At 36.7% G+C, this 22,176-nt stretch overlaps 1 protein-coding gene across 1 annotated transcript in view; it reads right to left on the bottom strand.

Moving 5' to 3' along the window:
• Positions 1 to 16,802, bottom strand: part of LOC106874205 (inactive selenide, water dikinase-like protein) — a 29,456-nt gene extending 12,654 nt beyond the window's left edge. Inside the window, exons 1-3 of the mRNA XM_089348352.1 lie at positions 16,744 to 16,802; positions 16,422 to 16,658; positions 1,349 to 1,452 (exon numbers count right to left, since the gene is read on the bottom strand). Of these exons, the coding sequence (XP_089204478.1) occupies positions 1,349 to 1,444 (96 nt within the window). The 5' untranslated portion in view covers positions 1,445 to 1,452; positions 16,422 to 16,658; positions 16,744 to 16,802. The remainder of the gene's footprint in view (positions 1 to 1,348; positions 1,453 to 16,421; positions 16,659 to 16,743) is intronic.
• Positions 16,803 to 22,176: the final 5,374 nt, after the last annotated feature.

The following is a 22,176-nucleotide window of genomic DNA, read 5'->3' on the forward strand; positions in this document are numbered from 1 at the left end:
TGGAAAGTGGACGTTTGATGATGATGATGATGATAAGATCTGCAAAGAGAAATAGCAAAGCCTGGGTCTATAATACTCAGACAGCCAAAATGGAGATGAAACCAAAATTCCATTTCTGTCCTCCTGAGATAGTTTTTGTTTTTATTGAAACATTGAAAGATAAACACAGGGTGTGGAACAGGGAACCAGACTTTTACTGAATGGATATCAATAATAGGATAAGAGAATCCATGGTGAGCAATGTTAATGACATACAATAGTAATTATCATTTAATGAGAAGCAACAGGTCAAACTTCTTGATGAAGAACTTCAGATCTGAGCAAAAAAAGAAGACAGAAGTCACAAGACGACACTGCTCAACAGATGAAGGGAAAGAACTGGCATAAAACAGCTCTAAATAGGGTAGGCAATGAGAACCAATTCCTGCAAATTGTAGCATTTGACAGCTAAACTGATGTAGCCACTAGAACTTTACCTAGCAATACCTGCAAGTGCAGATTAACTAAACCATAGAATCCCAACACCACCACCAAAAAAAAAAAAGGGGAAGCAATGGGGTACACTGAGATTAATTAAATGACACTGTAAAGTACTTCTTCCTTCAGCCTCTTTATCCCACACGTCTCTTCAATGAACCAGAGAAAGAATTTAATGCTAATTCACTAATTAGGTTATTAATGATATATATCTAATGAGTACCTTCTGCTTAAACAACATACTAAATGCAGACGACTGAGCAAAAACAAATTGTTTTCCAACACGCTCATGGCTAATTTTCCCAATCCTCGTTAATTTTTAATCCACCCCTCTCCCCAAATATTCGAATTCCTTATCTATTGGATCTCTTTGATTTTTTAAACAGCTTTTTTTTCTTTATTTCACTAATTCTTGTTTACATTTTTCCAAAAGAAATTCTCACATAATCTCAAGTTAACAAAATCATTTTTTTACATTATCTTATTCTTATATCCATTACTTAAAACATTGATTTGGATAAAACTGAAATATGGATTTCAAATTTTGGCACAAAGCATGCAAGTTCAGAGGATAGCAGGGGCTGGGGGGCAAACTGAATGCATCTCCCACGCAACTGGTACTTATTTTATTGACAGACAAAGACTGACTAAACGCCTCTAAACATTTTGCCTGGCATGCTAACAATTCTGCCAGCTTAGATAAGATTGAAACATTGAGAAGTGTTTAGCCATGAGCTGTTTATTTTCCAGTCTTCTTTAAAAACTTTTGGGTATAAAAGACTTGACAAGTTGTTCTGTTGTTGAAACATAAAAGAGGGAAAAGTGAGACGGATTAACCTCTACGGCTAAAAATATCTTAAGGACTACTTACCATCATGTAAGGGTCATCTACAAGGGGATAGAAAAAGTCCGTTGTTTGTACCAATGAGAGCCCACCGTGCCGCAGGGGTGTCACACTTGAGTCCATGCCAATTCCTACAAAAGAAAATCAGTGCAAAACAAAATTTCAATTTCACTGAACAAATAAGAATATTTTTTTCTTTTAACATGAAAATTAAAAATCAAAATCGAGATGAGGGTGTGGAGTTTCAAAAGGACTCTAAAATGGCAATTCCCATATTAGAACTAAGAAGTATCCAGAGAAAATTCAAGGAAAAATAAAAATTAGTAAATACAAAGAAAAATAAAGTCAGCAGTTTGGAATATGTGGCACATAAAAAGCATCCATTACGCATCTAGCTGTAGAAACTTTGCCAGATTAGATTGGAGTCTGGTACAGCCTTCTGGCTTGCCAGTCCTCAAACTGTCCAACCCATGCCAGCATGGAAAGCAGACGTTAAAAGATTAAAATATTTACTCAGTTCATACAAATGCTCGTGGTTTGTTGTCCTTTCAAACAACTGCAAATATTTCAACAAACAGCAACACTATTTCTTACGAAGTGATTCTCTTTAAACATAAAACTTAAATGAAATCTTAACTCTAATTACTTCTCTCCATTTTCACACAGCTTGAAAAATGTTGAAAACAGTAATGGTCAGACATCCCAATATCCAAAGATACAAAATATATTTCAATGTCCCCAGTTGTGAGAGGTACAAGTGTTAGGCAACATTGTTCAACTCATCAGACTATTATTATTAATCTCTATTATTATTAATACACTTTCAGGCCTTGTGCTTCTGTTACAAACCATTAAATATCTGTTTTATTATCACCAATGATTGTTTTCCCTCAGCAGTTTAGAGATGTCTTCAAAATCTTTCGTTTTCCTCTTTCAATAAACAATAAAAGAGGTTTTAAAGAGAGAGTTGCCTTTATTTCCATAAAGGGTCTCTGAACCCTTTAGCATTTAGACTACACTGTCAAATGCAATGCTTATTTATTCACACTGCTTTGAATTAATCATACATTATTCTGTAACTCCAACATTTCAATGATGTGATTGTTTATTTTTAGAATGACATTGTAGATAGGTGTGAGAGGCTGGATCTAGTCAGTTTCAATGCTTTGCAGAGCTTTTCCTGACAAGTTCTGTGTTCAAATCCAGCTTAGATCAACTTTGTCTTTTATTACTGCAGGGTTAATATAATAAAGTACCAGTCTAGTGCTGGGGTCAACAGTAATGACTAACCCCCAAACCCTCGAGCCCAAATTAGAAACTATTATTATTAATACAGTTCTATATTTAAGAGATGAGGAATTATTAACATTATTTATATTATTTACATTTGACGGATATTTGTCCTCATCTTGTTTGTTGTTAACACAACGTTTCGGCTGATATACCCTCCAGCCTTCGTCAGGTGTCTTGGGGAAATTTCGAACCTGGGTTCTCATTCCTAACGATGTTACTATTATTATAATATTATTATTATTATTATTATTATTATTATTACTATTATTAAATATAATAGTAACATCGTTAGGAATGAGAACCCAGGTTCGAAATTTCCCCCAGACACCTGACGAAGGCTGGAGGGTATATCAGCCGAAACGTGTTAACAACAAACAAGATGAGGACAAATATCCGTCAAATGTAAATAATGTAAATAATGTTATTATTATTAAGTTTCTATTAACAATTTGGTTCTACAATTTAAAGATTCAAATCAGTTTTTACTAACTGTGAAAGAGGAGACCATAGTCATTCCCCTCTGGCAGTGTCAAATAAAAGAGAAACCACAAACCCATTGCTCCTAGGTTCAAACAGTTTCACTACTCAACTTAAATACAATGACTGACATCAGCTGGCCCTTAGCTACCTTGATTATGTAGTCCAATGTGCTATTAATCTGAAGTGTTGATTCCTGATTCTCCAAAGTTATTTTGTTTGCTAAAAAAACCACCTCAACTTCTTGGCTTCCATTTCCACTTCACTGTTACCCTTCATTTTTTTGAATAAACCACAAAAATGGACAAAAGCAGGTGTTTATTTGCTGTTGTGAAACTATCAATCAACAACCAAAATGTAGGAACTGATTGAATCACCAATCCAGACATTTAGAGATCCCACCTCCGTACATGACCAACACAACCTTTTCACCTTGCAAACCTAACTGGCTCCAACAACCAAACTGCTGGAGCTAAGACACTCCCAGTTTCTAACAAATCTATATTCCATCAAAAGAGGAACCAATAAAGTCTATTTGGAGGTCTTCAGTTATCTGTTACACCATTACCAACAAAACATGTCACCTAAACAGCTAGAAATAAGACCACTGTAGTCCTAGATACACTATAGGCAAGCCAAGCGAGACCGTAACTGTGGCCTATGCCAGTGCAGCACAACCAGCCCTTCAATCATTGGGCAATAAACTGTGCTTGCGAAGACCTGTTGAGGCAAGTGAAATTGTTGTCATGGCCGATGCCAGTGCCTGATTGGCACCCATGTCAGTGGCTTGTTAATAGCATCATTCAAGCGTGATTGTCGCCAGCGTTGCCTGACTAGCTCCTGTGCCAGTGACATGTAAAAAAACACCATTTGAGTGTGGTCATTGCCAGTACTGTCTGACTGGCTCCGGTGCCAGTGGCGCATAAAAAGCACCATTTGAGTGTAGTTGATGCCAATACCGCCTGACTGGCCCTCATACCGGTGGCACATAAATAGCACCCACTACACTCTCGGAGTGGTTGGCCTTAGGAAGGGCATCCAGCTGTAGAAACTTTGCTAGACCAGATTGGAGCCTGGTGCAGCCTTCTGGCTCGCCAGCCCTCAATCAAACCGTCCAACCCATGCCAGTATGGAAAGCGGACGTTAAACGATGATGATAATGATGAATGAAGGTGAGGAGAGAATATGAATACAAGGAAACCAGTGGAAATAATTTGCTGACTTTCACAGAGCAAAATGCAGGGAGAAGAAAGATGTAAACAAGTAGCAGGGTTTGCCAGATATTGTTAAATACTTTCAAAGAACTGAGATGAGACTATCACTGCTAGATGGACATCAAACGAATGCTTAGTAACATACAAGTATTTTGTACAGGGTTTGATCATCACCAGTAGGTATCAATCACAGAGGTAACAAACTGATTGATACGTTACTTGGTGACAAGGACAAAATAAATTCACCCTCCCGTTTCTAAACTAGACATCATTCATTCTAAAACACATCTCTACTGACAGATGAAGTCAACTGAGACAAGCTTGGTTCCAAGACAAGATTTTTTAAACAAAAGTGTTAAAAATTAGTTCCTTATGAAGGTTTAAGTATGTAAACTATTCAAGCATCACAACCCAAGAGTTGAGATTAAATTGATTGATTAAATACTAAAAATTAAAGCTGCATCAAGATAGTCATCTGCCGCTAAATAAAGTTTAATCATAAAAATAAAATAAAATGGAAAGAGCAGTTGATAAGAAATTTGAAGTGTGTAGCGCAGGAGATAATAAAAGAAAAATATTCAGAGAAAATTAACCTCAAATCTTGTTTACTTCAAACTAGTTTTGTAGCAAGAACAATGTAAAACTGACAAGAGAAATTGCCATGAGGCCAAAAGGTCAATAAGATGGGGTAGCCAGTTGTTTAAATGCTACAAAAATCAGATATGAACAGCAGTAGAGCAGGGTCACTATATAATTAGTGTATGGATTTATAGACAACTAAATACAATGTATTGCAATATTCGGATCTTTTTTAAAACGGGGGCCACATTTTTCATTAACGAAACACTTTGAAACTTGGAACACTGGTAGAATGTGTCATATAAAACATCTTTTTCTCTTAGTCTTCTTAAAAAAAAAAAGAAATCCCTAAGTTATTCCATGCTAAATTGTCGTATTTCTGTAATTTCAACCAATCACTGACGTCCATTCAGCCGATATACATTAAGTGCCGACTACATAAACAAACGATTCTGAAACAATTCTATCGGTGATAGGGTTAGGGTAAAACAGCAAATTTAAAAAGAAAAAAGCAAAACGAAGCTATGGAAATTAAATACGCTTTACACCGCTTAATCAGCCAAAGGAGTAAAAGTAAACATCTGAATACTTGTCAGTGATTGGTTGAAATTATCGAAATAAGACAATTTTTTACATGAAATAAATTCGAATACAAAAATATTTTTCTGTTCTATAACACAAAATAGATAAGTATACAAAGTTTGAAAGTCTTTCGGTACCAAAAACACTACGTAAAACATTAATGAAAAATGTGGCCCCCGTTTTAAAAAAGATCCCAATATTCAAATTATAATAGACATGTGGGGAAAAATGTATGTAATTTAATATTCTCACTTTTAATCATCTTATACATTAAAGTAGATAGGTGCATGTTTGTAAACGCATGCATACCCCACCCACCCAAATAATCTAATTTGGAGTAGAAAGACAACTCTTGTTAATATATACATGGAATTGCAACAAACAAAACAAATACAAGGTCACTAACAGGTCTGGATAGGAGACTAGAGGAATCAACATTTTATTTGGAAGCAAGATTTGTGACAAGAAGAGCATGGAACTATAGAAAGAAAAAAAACTGTCTCATTAACTTTTGTCCAACCCATATCAGCATGGAAACGTAGCCAGTAAAACAATTATGATCACAAACACACATGCATAGTTGTAAATATGTTTTGAAACATATGTCATAAATTTATCAAGTGGGAATTATAAAATAGGTCAATGGAGGAAAAGAATGCTTTCTGATTTCAGTGGTGGGACGAGGACGAGGACAAGTGCTTTTATGTAACAACATTCAGTTTCTGAGTTAAGAAAGAAATTAATAAAAATACAAATTGAATCCAAGAAACGGTTAAAGATATTTCTGAAAGATAATTCCAAAGCCACTGTGATGGCATTTTGTTGCCAGAAAGAAGTCAACTAAATCAGACAAACTAAGGACGTAAAATGTTTATATTCAGATCGTATTGTCTCTGTGGGTGACACACAACACTCAACCTAAATAGAAAAAGCGGCCAAATCTCCCACAAAATATATTGGACCACATTTAAGAAAAGATGCATTAGATAGTTAAATCTGAATAAAAGATGGGATGGTCACAACTGGAAAGTCTCTGATCATAGATCAACTCAATTACAACTAACATAGAGTTATATAGTTTCAGTGAACCTTGGTACAATCAGAACCAGAACAATTTCCTACGTGATCAATGAAAACGACTTGAAATAAAAGACCAGCTAAAATAAGCCTGTTTCTATCTAAAATGAGAATTCCAACAGAAATCTTGCTGCTCCATTCATGAAAACATGTAACTCCACAAGATATGCAATTAACATATTTATTACTTTTTCCAGATATCTTTACCCCATTACAACTGGAAAAGAAAAATGGACACCAGTTCATTCACAAGAGACATTTGATTTGAATTTTTCTGTTTTTAAATTCTTCAAAAACAATAGTCAAAAAAATATAGCCACCTGCAATGGAGAATCAGAAATTTCAATTCCAAATGTGAAAGCAACAACTCTGACAACAGTTCTGATAGGAAAAGTAAGTAATTTTTACCAAAATCAGAATGAGAAAAGGATTTTTAAAGTATTCTTTTTTGTAAAAGATTTTTCAGATAAGGCAGGAGCCAGTCACAGTCTTTCCAATGAATCAAAGGCAAAGAATGGTTTTATATACTTTTTTTTCCTTTTCAATTATTCCAAACTGTTACACAGAATATAAACGAAGGAAAAACAAACAATAGTTTCTGATCTCCTACATGCCTAAACGAAATTAAGACACTTTTGCTCAAAACATTTTTATGGACATGAAAACTACTGGAATATAGAGAAACCTTCCAGTATTTATGACACAAGACAAGATTGTTTGAAATCAAGTCAGTTCTTACATAGAAAAGACACTGGCAATACACCAGTGAGTGGACTAGAAAATTATGAATCCTTACTGAAGAACCTTCCTGGTAGTGTTTATAGCAGAGAGGTGACTATCAATAGAAGATGGCATAATGGGATATAAGGGCCAGGTACATTTCAGACAGTATATGCTAGACAAACCCACAAAATAGGGTATCAATACTTGCGAGATTAGCAAGCTAAGTATTGAGTACTATTATGGGTATAATCACCATCAGCCTCATCATCATTTAACGTCCACTTTCCTTGCTGGCATGGGTTGGACAGTTTGACTGAGGACTGGTGAGTCAGAGGCTGCACCAGGCTCAATCTGATTAGGCAAAATTTCTACAACTGGATGCCCTTCCTAACTCCAACCACTCTGAGAGTGTAGTGGGTGCTTTTACATGCCACCGGCATGAGGGCCAGTCAGGCGGTTCATACAGGGAAAAAAGCACAGCATGACGTAAGGTATGATGCGATCTGGAAATTATCACTTCCATATCGTAACGAGGGTCATATATAATTTTTTGATCAATTTTTCAGTTCAAATTTACAGATTTAGAAACTAAGCTGTGGTAACATGGAAAAGTGCTACAATGATCGCAAAGAAAAGAAAAAGGATGGTCACTGGACTATAAAAAAAAAAGCCAAATTACAAAAATAATAATCTAATGGCAGAAAGGAAATTTGTTAGTGACCACATTACAGTGGTAAGAGATAAATCAATTTTCTATCCACATGTGCTCAAAAACATGTGGATGGAAATGGCGCATCATATGTGAAACCCAGTCAGACAAGTTGCATGTGAAAGCATTTTGATGATAAATAAAGTTACAAAGGTTTTATAAAACTATATATATATATATATATATATATATATATATATATATATATATAGTTTTATAAAACTATATTTATAAATCGAAATTCACAATTATTTTAGAATTAAGTAAAAATGAAAAAAAGTAAACCATTTGGCATCACTTGAAAAAGACAATTTAGATAGAAAATATAGATACACAGAGTTTCTAACAGCTGTTTCTGGTCCTTGTGGGGGTTGCTGAGTAGCTTACAAAACAGGAAAGGAAAAGAAAGAAAGAGGAAAACTACTCCCTTGACTAAATGGGAGGGTATTTGAGAGAGTAGAGAGATGGATGACTAGGACAAGCAGAGGTAGCCATGTTTTCGTTAGATTTGGAATGATTTTGATAATTTTCAATTGTAAACTTTATTAATTCTTTAAACATGGATTTTTCTTACATGGATATATAATAAATATTTTCAGGTGTAGAGTTTGTCTATCTGTTGAAACTTTTTAAAGACATTGACTCCAATGTCTCTCTATCTCTGAGACCCACCTTTCATTTTTAAACTCATAGCCAATGAATAAAATCTCTCTAATTAAAAGTAACTGTGTTGCTGACACTACTCTGACCTCGTTAAAATTTCTGGCATGACAATTTCAAAAATTAGTTGTTTTGTTTTTGTTGTAGTTACTTTTATTGCTAAAAATATTAGATTAAAACAGGTCATGTTATCAATATGCTGTCTTTGTTGAATTTCATTCAGATCTAATTATCATCAGCATCATCACCACCACCACCATCATTTAATAACCTATGTTGTCATAGGTTACATGATTTGACAAGAGCTGGTAAGGCTGGGAGCCATAGCAGGTCCCATTGCCTGTTTTGGCATGGTTTCTACAGCTGGATACCCTTCCTAATGCCTAATTACATTAAAATTTGTTGATTGTGAAAATAAAAAGATACAAAAAAACATAACTTGTGTTTAATTTATCCAAAGTCTTCTTGATTGGGTTTGAAGATTTTTGGAATAAACATATTTTGTGCATCGAATGGTGGGAGTTTATAATAACCAAATGCACGCACACAGTCACAAGGCCTTGTAAGTTGATTTGGTAATCTAAAAGAAACCTGTCGTGTGTGTGTGTGTGTTTATAACATTGTCTGATTTCATGTGATGGCTGTAAATGAGCAACAGTGTCAGAGGCACAAATGTCTGCTTCTGGTCTTCTATGAAAAAATGTCTGACAATGGGAAGACACTACCTGACTTGGAAACAGATAAGGATTGACAACAACAGGGAAAAGAAGAATGTTGAAACAATAATGAGGACTTCAACCATTTCCTTCCTATATTTCTAACTAAAATACACTTCTTATGTGTGTTTCATTTCAGTTCAAACTGGAACTTTAATGATCAACCAAACAAAGCACTCATAGAACATACCAGGTCATCTGATGAATACTCCTTGCATATTATATCATCATCATCATCATCATTTAACATCCACCTTCCATGCTGGCATGGGTTGGACAGTTTGACGGGAGCCAGCCAGGCAGAAGCCTGCAGCAGACTTCTGTGTCTGTTTTGGCAGGGTTTTTTATGGTTGGATGCCCTTCCGAACACCAACCACCCTGCAGAGTGGATTAGAAAGGAATCAGATGTAGTGTGCAGGAGAAAATACAGCACATGTATGGTCACATGATGCAGATGGATGAGGAAGTACCAATCACTCAAAGAGGAAGGAAGTTGTGGAAAAGAGAGACCCAAGAAGACATGGGACAAAGTATTAAGAGATACAGAACCTTGAAGAGGAGATGACAAAAGACTGAGATATCCGGCCCCTTGTTGTGCTCAAGAAAACCCACCCACCACAACAGAATTGATATCCTAAAACCACCTTGGCAAATGCTTGTATGTGCAAAGCAGCTCTACCCTAAACCCATCAAGCTTCTCCCTAAATTCATGACTTGATATTATTCAACAACCATAATCACCTTCCCCCTCTCCTACCCCTCCCCAGGACCACCTCCATTCCTCCTTGTCTTCCTCCTCTCTACTATACTCCATCCATCCTTAACCCCTATCTTTTATCCCCTATCTCTACCAATGCCCTCACATATCTAACATAACCCCTTCCCCCACTGTGCCACTCCTATTTCCCAACATATCCACTACCATCTCTATTTTTCTAAGTCTCCTTCACACTGTCTCTCTCTCTCTCTCTTTCTCCTATTATTTTTTTAACCTCACATCAACTGGCACAAAGCCACCGCCTTCAATACTGCCACTCCCCACACTGCCTCAAGTCAAGGGAAACTGCCTTCTTTTGCAATGTAGTTGATGACCCCCAGATGAAAAAAAAGGCATCCAGTCATAGAAGGTATTCCAAAACAGAGCTTGACACAGCCCTCCAGCCTGCCATCTCCTGTCAAACCATCCAACCCACACCAGCATGGAAAAATGACTATAAATGATGATGATGACGATATATATATATACACACACACAAACATCATCACTCTTTAACGTCCGCTTTTCATGCTGGCATGGGTTGGGACGATTTGACCAGAGCTGGTAAGCAGCAGAGCTGCATCAGGTTCCAATCTGATTTGGATTGGTTTCTACTTCGAGAAGCCCTTCCTAATGCCAACCACATAACAGCTAAGAGCTGGATGCTTTTAACATGGCACAAACAGGCAGACAGACCAAATTTGCGGTTGGAGCAAAGCCTCCACCAGAACTAAGGTGACATGGTGGTGGAACAGTGAAGAGACAGGGCTGGAAAGAATGGGAAAATGGGGGTAGCAAAGAATATCAGAAAGCTAAAAGGGAAGCTAGACATTAGGTTTATCTAGCTAGGGCAGAAGCAGAAAGGAAGAGGTTTGCTAATGTCCTACAGCATGAAGATCAGACTTGAGGTGTTTCAGATTACTGGACTATGTCAGAGAGAATCGAGATATTGTAGGAGAGAGAAGTGTGTACAGATGGATAATGGTATGCTTGCATTTAGTCTTTCAGACAAGAAAGAGGAGTGGAAGAGTTACTATGCTAGGCTATTAAGTATGGAGAATGAATGGGATAGAGAAAGTCTTCCTCGTGCGAACCTAACAGAGGGACCAGCTATCCAAGTGGATAGCTGTAGGGTAGATAAGGCAATTATTCAGGAAGGTATAATACCCAGTGACTGATGTAGCTGCATTATTGTTAACTGCTACAAGGCTAATGGAGATGCCTAAGATAGAAATAATTATAGATGCCTCAAACTATTGGATCAGATGATGAAAATTCCAGAGACCATTATAGCTTAATTAATTAGTAGCAGAATTAAGCAAAACAAAATTCAGTTTGTCTATGCACCAAGGAGCACTACTGATACTATTTTCATAGTCAGGCAACTGTAAAGGAAGCACTTAGCTAAGAATAAACTGCTATACTTGTCATTTGTTTGTCTGGAGAAAGCCTTCAATAGGGTATCCCCTGCTGTGTGATATGGTTGGCTCTGAAGGGGATAGTAGATGAGTGGCTGGTGAAAAATGTACAGGCCTTGTACAAAGACACTGTCAGTAAGGTAGGAGTTAACCACGAGTACTGTGAAGAATTTGGTGTACAGGTAGGGGTTCATCAAGGTTGCATCCCTAGTCCCCTCCTTTTCATCACTGTCCTCTAGGCCATAACAGGGGAATTCAAGACCAGCAGTCACTGGGAACTACTATATGCTGATGATCTTGCCCTCATAGCAGGGCCTTATGGTTAACATATCAAAGGCTAATGTTTTAGAAAGTAAGAAAACAGACTCTACCCCCATCAGGAGAATGGCCTTGCTCAATTTGTAGGAAAGGTGTAAGTAGGAATTCCATATGGTGTACCCAGTGTACTCAGCACAAGAGGTGCAGTGGAAGAATAGGAAGACTGTCAGAGAAAGTAATGTTTGTATGTGGAAGATGCACAGGAGTCATAGGAAATTACAGATTCTCAGGAAATTGGTTTTTTCAAGTGCCCCAGAGACCGTTTAGAGGTAGTGGATAATTTCTGTTACCTAGGGGACCTAATTAGCTGCAGGGGGAAGATGCATGGAAAGTGTAATCACTAGAATAAGAATAGGATGGAGAAAATTCAGAGATCTTTTACCTCTGTTCTCTCCCTCCAAGTGAAAGGAAGATTGTACGATGCATACAAACAGCAATTCTACATGATAGTGAGATATGAGCCCTCAATGCAGAGGACATGCGAAGGCTAGAGAGGAATGAGGCTGGTATGCTCTGTTTGGATGTGTAATGTAAGAGTACATATGCAACAAAGTGCTAGAGTGTTGAGAGAAATGTCAGGCATAAGAGGAATTAGATGCAGTGTGCAAGAGAGAAGACCGTGTTGGTCGGTTTGGTCATGTGATACAGATGGGTGTCGACAGCTCTATAAAGTGCCGATCACTCACAGTGGATGGAACTCATGAAAGAAGGAGACCCAGGAAGACAAGGACAACCTCAGGACACTACCTTGCAGAGATGATAAAGGTGAGTGAGACTATTCAGAGAAGAGCAAGACACGGATATAAAAAGGATGCTTGACAAGTTGTAAGAATTAAACATTATAAATATTATTAGCAAAATACTATGGAAGACGTCATTTGTTTTTATAAAAGGGGTTACGTGAATATATTGTTGAGGCTTTGTTTTACAGCTGCATTTGCTTCCTCTTAGTAACCATTTTTTTTGCAAGCAGGGGATCTCCTTATTTTACACATCATCTCAGGAGCAAAACCAGCCAAAGATTTGGTGAGAGGAGAAATGACAACAAAATCATTGTTTGCAGCTCAGGGTTTTTGGGGGATGCACTGATACAAACACACACATACATGACAAGGTCTTTTCGGTTTCTGCTTTCAAGCTAACTTGCAAGGATTTGATTGATCCAGGATTATAAGTAGAAGACAATTAGCCAAGGTGTTGTATAGAACAACTGAACCTCTTAACCACAGACAAAACTGCACCTCTCAGAGCATATCTTAATCCATGAAAATAGCACATGTTGAGGGCATGTACTCATACAGCAAAATTCCATACATCAGGGGTATATATTAATATAACAAAATATCATTTCCCAAGGACATATAAGTGGTGGATTTATAGAATACAACTGAAAATGGTATCATGCAGGGTGGTGTCAACAAGGGTAAAGAAAATAAGCACAAAAATAGGAATTTAGAGAAATAGTGGTCACTGCTGTTAGAAATGAAATAATAAAGCATTGAGTATGGCAGTCAGTCAGTTCTGAGCTTGAATAAACAATAATGCCACAAACACCCTGTTTTAAAGTGACATTTTACTAAAAGAAGCTAAAGAAACAATTTTTTGTAATAAATTTTCTTTCTAAATTAACAAATATTTTGTAACTGTTTTTAATTGGTATCAGGTTTTATAATGCAGTTTGTTGTTGCAATACTAAAACATTCCATAAAACTATCCAATTCTCAAGTAGAAAAGATATCCATTCTTTAGGTATAATGTATCAATTAGAACATAACAATGTCACATTCCTACTAACGACACAATGAAATCTGTTGCTCCTAATCCAACATTAGAAACATTTCCCTTGAGATCTACACTGTATCATCCTCATCCTTATCTCTAGTTTTACCAGGTTAACAACTCTTCTCCAGCACAGCATCTCACCACAGTCCTTTATCTCTTTTGTGAAATTCAGCCTCCACCTCTCTCTCTCTTATTTCCTCAATCTTCATTTTCTGTCACTTCCTTCCTCTTAGACCAGCCACTTTAGTCCCATTACACATACACATCCAACAAAACATGTTCACCTCATTTCTTCCCAGCTTCTACCCATCCTACACTCAACGGCCAGGTTCCACAACCATACATCACACTTCATACACAAGAATTACACAATCTAACCTTGACTCTCACAAGTAATGGCTTCCTGCACTTTTCCAGCCTGTTTTTATTCTGACTATACTTTCACAAAACTTCTCTGCATTTGGTAACTTAGCTAACAGAAGTATTGGATGGAATATATTTCTTGCATCCTCTCACAGCTAACTACAGTTGTGCATCTACCACAAAACCACCCAGTTTGCCTCCTCTACTTGTAACCTCACATTCCTTGTATATATGAAGTAGGCCAGTTGAGATACAGCAGTTGTATGGTGACATCTTGACAGTAGAGTTCTACTTGTTCTTTTTCTTCCTAATATTTTTGTCTTTACTCAATTTACTTTCAGCCTTCCTAATTTTCTGCTTTTGCTTCCATATCTGGAATTTTCATCTCTAAATTTTAGACATCTTAATCTATGAAGAATTAAGCTATTGGAGTTCCTACAACTGGTTTTATGATTAGGAGACAGTTATGAGCCAAGCTGTGATGGACACCTACCTGCATGCTAAATTCCTAACTTGTTGCTCACTTCAGCTAACAAAATGCAATCAACACTCAATTTTCTCAGCAACAGCCAAACTACAAAGGTGTGGTACTCTACCAAAGGATTTTTACAGTTCATTAAATCCTAGGTAGAGTGGTTTATTGTTAACTGACAACACCTGTAGTTATCTCAGTAGAAATAACATTCTTGCAAAAGATGATCTATCAATTTGATACCTCTAAGTTGCCTCCTTCTCTATTACTACATCAGTTATAGTGGATAATCTTTCCCTGGATTATAGAAGTCACTAGTCCCTGCCCCTACAGGCAGCTTATCCCTTAACATCCACCTGCTTCCATTTTCATATCTTTCGTCACACTTTCGACCATCAACTTTTCACACCGTTTAGTCCCTGTTCCCTATCACATTGCCTCTTTCAGGAATCTCATAATAATATTTCAAAGACTTTTTTTTTTGTTTGTTTTATAAAAAATGTTCGATTTTATTTATGAATAGATGAAAATCGATAATTTGATAGACTTGCATCGAATAGGGCCAAGCAAGATAGTAAAATTATTAACTTCGAATAGTTTTTTTAATAAAATTGTAAGCAAAAGATGCTAATTTTTTTTTACATAGGTAATTAAAAATGTAGAAAATTGCAGCAACGTTGAAATAATGTCTTTTAAAAGTTGGCTAATTTATGCCAAGTTTACGATGACGTAAGTCTAGAATTGAAAAATTGCACCAAGAAAAGAGGGGAAGAATATGAAGAGGGAAATGAAATAAAAGAAATATTAATAAGCAAACATGAAGAAAATATTTTATATTGTTATAACAATATAAACTTACAGATTGTTGTCAAAATTAAGAGGAAAACATTAAAGCGAAACAATGTGCATATTTTGTTTTTAATTGGAAATATTGGTTTTAAATTAAATCTTCCCTAAGATATATTGAATTAATTAAATAATTTAAGTAGGAATATGTTAAAATTAAATATTACGAGTCAACTAGGTTGGTCTAAGAAAGAATAAAGCAAATTTTTAAATTAAAATAAATTTGTAATTAATAGGAAAAAGTAAAGAAATGAATTTAATTTGAATAAAACTCGTTGAATTTCTTCAGCAAATATATTTTTAAAACGAAAAAGAGAAATATTTAGATTTGTTAAAATTTAATGAAATTTAAATGAAAATCTGAACCCGAAGGAAAAAAATACAGGTTTTTTTGTTCCTTATTAAAATGCAAAATAAACGGGAAATGTTGAGTTTATTTCTTGATTTTGTTGAGAAAATTTGTGTTGAAATTCGCCGGGAAAAACAAAAAAAAAGGGAAAATTTTATTTGTAGAAAATATTTGATGTAAATTGAAAAATGAAAGATGAAAGAATTTCTGTTGTATTGAGTCGGAGATTGATGTCAGAATTGATTTATTAACAAGATGAGTGTGAAATAAATAATAAATAAATGTTTTAAATAAGTCTTTTTGAAGAAAAGACGAGGAACTGGGGATTGTTGTTGCAACAAGTTGTTGACACACACACACACACACACACCTGCCAACGTATAGAGACACACACACACCTGCCAACACAAACACACACCTGCCAACGTATACACACACACACACACACGCACGCACGCACGCACACACACACACACACACCTGCCACCACGCGCTGAAAGCCGCCATTATGGAGAGGAGAGCATCGAAAGGGAGTCACATTAAAAAACCTATTTATGTCTTACAATGATATGGTAGACACCAAATCCTACTTCGAAATGATAAAATAAAGTTAGGAAAATGATTTGCGACCAAAAGAAACCAGCTGGATTCTTTACTTCAGCCAGATCGGCGAAATGAAAGCCGATTTGGTTGTCAATGCCGAGGTAGTGGCAAGAATGTCTCGTTTCCGATAGAAAGAAAAAAATTAGTGAAGCCATTTCTTACCTATTCGAGGAACACTGGCAATGTACTGGAAGTGTTCTGACTCCTGGGCACTACTGTCCTGTTGTAGTCCCTCAAGAAGCTTGAGCAGAGCTTCCTGGGGGACCTTACACCCTCATCCCTTCAGGTCAGCATATTTGGTGAGTCGGAATTTCGGATCCAAATCGTGAGCGACAGGATCGAAAGGTCGCCGCATCGACAGATCTCGAGGTTCCTCCGGTGGGCATGCTTCCTGAACATCTAAAAGTAAAAGGAAAAAAATTCTAATTCTACTCAACTGAAAAATGACACGAGCAAAATTTTGAAAAGAGGAGAAAATATTGACCGGACATAATTGCTTGTTCGTTTCTGTGAGCCACGTTATGGCGTCGTCGAGAGAATGGTGAGAGAAAGACCCGGATGGAGAGGGACTCACTCTTGATTCGACTGGGACAGAGGCTTTACTATGGTGCACCGAACGGAACATAAATATATCTGCAAGCACGCACAAAAAATTTATATGCAGATATATACGTATAAAATTTTATGTAGATTATTATAATATATATATGTATTATATATACATAAATATTATATTATAGTTGTAGATTACATCATATATATATATGCATATACATATATTTATGTATACATATATATGTATATATAATTATATATATTTATATATCATATGTATACATGTATACACACACATATATATATGTGTGTGTGTGTGTGTGTGTGCGTGTGTGTATGTATGTGTGTGTCTGTGTATGCATATATTTATATTTATATTTATATATACAGTATACAATTTGATTTGTGAGTTAAAGAGATGTTTATTATTATTTGGCTATTTTTACTTTTAATAACAATAATATTTAATCTAATGTGAGAATAGGGGAAATTATATTCATTATGTTATATAATTATATTAATTATATGTGAAATAATTGCAGATACCCCCCCATTCCCCCACCACACCACTCCTTGTCCTTTACCACTATAATGCAAAGCCTTTTCTTCATAAACATTCTTACTGATATTTCTGAAATATACGGTGGATTAATTTCATTGTGACGCAATACACACTGTGTGTGTGTGTGTGTGTGTGTGTGTGTGCAAACTGAATTCAAATGGTGGCAAGGTGTCGAACCATCATTAAAGATTTAGTCACAACCATAGTCCAACCTATAGCAGTCTGGAAGGTGAGTGTTAAATGAGGAATTGTTGTTGTTGCTCTCAACAGAAGGCACGAAGTGGTTATTATAAAATATTTTGTGTGTGTGTGTGTCCCCATTTGGGTTTGGCTACCTTAACAACACTGCTTCTTCTTGAAATCAGGCTGGCCCCAGGAGCTGCAGCACATCATTGCCACAGATGCAAAAGCTGGCACCAACTACTAAATATTTAGCATTGGAGAGAAAAATCAATAAACCTCATGCTTTCTTGGTTCCTCTTTGCTTGGTGTCTCTAAGAGAAGAATTATAATTGGCCTTCAGCAATTTACAGATGGAAAGATACACTGATATAAAAAAGATTTGGAACCAAATGTGCCTCAAAGAATTTGTAACACATTTAAGTTTCAGGCAATTTGATGAATATACAAAGTTATTTGAAAATATGATCTTTTAAATATTTGATTTCAGACAAAATCTGCTGGACTTGATAAAATGTGAAAAGGTTTCTTCATGCTATAAGTTTTCTGCATCCTTCTACAGGCATCTCCTAGAGCAAGCCATTATATTTGAGGAAGAATGAATGCATTCAATTATTGTTATTTTTTATTTCAAAGAGCTGGGATCCCCCAGTTTCTAAAAATAACTTTAAAATAACACAGACAACAACTCAAAATTTTAAGAGAGAGAGTTTTGCAAAGCATAATGTGATGTCTAGCCAGAAACTTTACAGAATAAATAGGCTCATAGACTGTAGAAATCTTTGTAAATTGAAGGCCAAAACAAGAACTATGTCATGAAATTTACTCCAATTTTGGAAATTTAAAATGTGGACAAGTCATGAATTAAGGGTACAGAGTTAGAAAACAGGATCAGAGAGGTGTGGATAAAGAAATACAACATGGCAGTTATGGGGTTCTAGGAGTGTCTTCAACTCTAACCCCAGGTTGACCAAAGCCTTGTGAGCAGGTTTGGTCGACAGAAACTGAAAGAAGCCTGTCATGTGTGTGTGTGTGTGTGTGTGTGCACACGCATGCGCTCTTGGAGTTGAATAACAATAGGGTGGGTGGAGTGGGTGTATTGTTAGTAGAAAAGTAGATGAAGTGATGGTGCGGGTGGTGAGAGTATGAATCATGAAGTTGAGACTAAATCCTCAACAAAGCTAGAGTGAGAGAGTTCTGTTTGTATACACACCACAAACAACATCAGTGGTTTATCAGAGAAGAACCTCTTCTATGAGGATCTCCTGTAAATTACCTCAACATAAAGGACATAGACCATGTTATCATGTTGGATAATGCCAGAATGCCTTCTATGGCCTACAGGAAAGATCAGGAATTAAGGCCCACAGGGCTCAATCATAAGAAATGGCTTATTTGGAATATGAATTTCAGGAAACTGGCAAACTAGTTGTTCATCAATCAATCAAACAAATACATTGGGATGGTTATAGTTCCAAGAGCCTTTTTTGGTAACAAATGGTCCCTTGTTCGTCTATAGAGAATGATGCTGCAAAGTTGTGATGAGTGACCCATAAATTCAGAGGATTTGCAAAAAGTAGAAATAAATAAAGAAAGCAAGTTTACGATTTGAAAAGATGGATTCTTAGGAATTATTTACTGCAAAGTTTACACATTATTAATATGTTTGTCACCACGATGACAACTGCAAAGAGAAGAGGCTTGTTATGAACACTCTTCATGGTATAGACAATACTCCAGCACACACACACACACATCCTAATCATGGACCAAATTTCTTGGGTCTTTGATTTTTATCAAAGTTCCTGGCTCCAAGTACCATTCTTTTGTTTCAGCCCATGGGTCAGTAACTGTAAGCCAAGTTTTTTTTCTTTCTAAATATCCTTAAAACACCTATTTAAGATGCATTTGGAAGTGACTTTGTCTGGGAATTTCACATAAAAAGGATTTTGGAATAGTTGCTTTAACATTGCAGATGTACGTTTAAGAGAGAAATGAAGAAGAGAGTTTTCTTCAAGCTGCTTCAACTTTGGTAAGCATTGTGAACTGATGTTGTCTCTTCAATGGATTTTGAAATATTTGAGAACAGAGGAGGTTTTGGACTACTTTCTGAGCCTGGAGGTGAAGAGAGAGAACATAAATGAGTTGGTTGAGAAGCAGGAAAGAGCTAGAAGCCCCTGCATCATTTGTGGCTGAGAGAAAGAATCATTCTCAAATCAGATGTTATCAGAACAGCTGAGTTGATCCAGCAGGTCATGGCCATCATCATCATCAACAACAACTACAATGGCCTGATGAGGTTCCATCATTGAACGACTGAAGGGAGAGGAATTAAGAATCAGATGTGGGGTTCATGAGAACCTTATGTACAAGTCTTACAGGATGAGGAAAGAACAATTCATGTTTGGTAAAAGTTGGAAGAATTTGTATGAGCCCCAACAAATCAGGAGTCTTAAGACTCCTGTAGGGTGTGATTGTAGGAAACACCAAATGGTAGATCCAGAGTACTAAGGGCTGGTTGGGGGCTACCATTGTTGTCATGCAAGCATGGAAAGCGGACGTTAAGCAATGATGATGATGATGGTATATATATCATATATGTAATGTATGTGTGTGTGTGTATATATATATATGTATGTGTATATATATATGTGTGTGTGTGTGTGTATGTATCTGTATACATATGTATATCTTTTTTACTTATTTCAGCTCAAGGACCATGGCCCCTGTCCAGTGAGTGATTTGATCTGTAACTATGTTGAAACTAAAACACTTATTAATGACTTCAAAGAAATAAAGCTCTCAGAATCTAACAGAGACAATAGGAAGCTGCAGCAAATGTGACAGTAGTAGTAGTAGTGACAGCAGCAGTAGTAGTAGCAGTGCTAGTAGTTAAATTAGTACAACTAATGAATTCTAAAGGTGTAAATTCTGTTATTATTTCTTAAAGTAATTAGATTAGTAAAAACCAGAGAAAAAATATGTGGATTCTCAGGTTCCCAGAAGGTGTAAATATGGTGGTTAATTGAGCAGTTTAATTGAAACGTAGCCTCGTTCTTTCCAAGCAATCTTTGTTGGGAAATGTGCACCTTCTGCTCACAAAACCATATTTCTTGGTCAGGATTATCTTCATTGAGAGTATGAACCATTCTTGGAATGGAAGTTATTCAATGAAACAACTTCAAAATGCAATGAACACATGATTTTGAAATTCCTATTTTACAAACTTACCGGCTGCACATATTTTTTTAACTTGGGCAATATGCTTTAAGTCCCCTCCTTTGTTCTTCAGTCTTCCAGAACATCTCCTTAGGACATTTTGAACTACAGTTCCATCTGCTTCTAACTTAACTTTAATCGAAGCTACTATGATCTGCTGGATTTGTAATGTCAGTGTGCACACATGACAGAGTGTAAACGCCCTGAGAGAAATGTTAAACATAAGAAGCATCAGATGTGACATGCAAGAGAGACGTTTGCGTTGGTATGGTTATGTACTATGGATGGACAAAGAGAGCTGTGTGAAGAAGTGTCATTCTCTAACAGTGGATGGAACCTGTAGAAGAGGTAGACCCAGGAAGACATGGAATGAGGTGGTGAAGCATGACCTTTGAACGTTGGGCCTCACAGAGGCAATGACAAAAGACGAAGACCTCTAGAGATATGCTGTGATTGAGAAGACCCGGCAAATAAAGTGAGTGGACAGCTGTAACCTACACCAGTGTCGCATAACCAGCCCACTTAAAAAGTACCTTTGAATCGTCAGGCGACCTGCTGTGCCTGAGGAGACCTATTGAGTCAAGTAAAGTCAAAATCAAAATCAAATCAAACAACAATCAAATGGAAATTGTAGTTGTGTCTGATGCCAGTGATGTCTGACTGGCTCCCGTGCTGGTGGCACGCAATAAGCACCATTCATGCGTGGGTCGTTGCCAGTGTCACCTGACAGGCTCCTGTACTGGTAGCATATAAAAAGTACCATCCGAACATGGCTGATATCAGAGTGGTTGGTGTTAGGAAGAGCATCCAGCTGTAGAAACATTGCCAGATCAGACTGGAGCCTGGTGCGGCCTCCTGGCCTGCCAGTCCCCAGTCAAACCGTCCAACCCATGCCAGCATGGAAAACGGACGTTAAACGATGATGATGGTGGTAAGTTATACAGGGGAATCTGTTTGAAACTCGCTCCAAAACTGTCTTTACGCTTTGTCTGGATGTTTAAACTTCCAGTAGATTTCCTTCTTTCAAAGCTTTGTCTGGCTCCCTTCATTATATGTAATGGGTTAAATCGAAAACGAATGTAAATTAAGTAAAATACCAGCTTTAAAAGTGTGTATACATCTTTTATGGTGGTGGTGGTGCGGCGGACACCCGTATTTATGAAACCTGCCTTAATTGTTACACCAATGCACATCCGTAGTTCTGAAAAGCGCACCAATTGATATAACCTCGCCTCTCTGTAATAAAAAGTGAGGGAGACATTCTTATTTTCCTGTCTCGTTCACCACGTGTTTGTTTCTGCCGAAATATTTGGGTTTTTAAATAGAAATTGTCGTTAATCGACATTTCCATATTTTACTACATTTGAAAATTTAACACTTTGTATATTGATTTTTACGTAG

This window comes from Octopus bimaculoides, chromosome 1, assembly GCF_046866305.1.
Source record: "Octopus bimaculoides isolate indiv1 chromosome 1, ASM4686630v1, whole genome shotgun sequence".
Taxonomy (NCBI): Eukaryota; Metazoa; Mollusca; class Cephalopoda; order Octopoda; family Octopodidae; genus Octopus; species Octopus bimaculoides.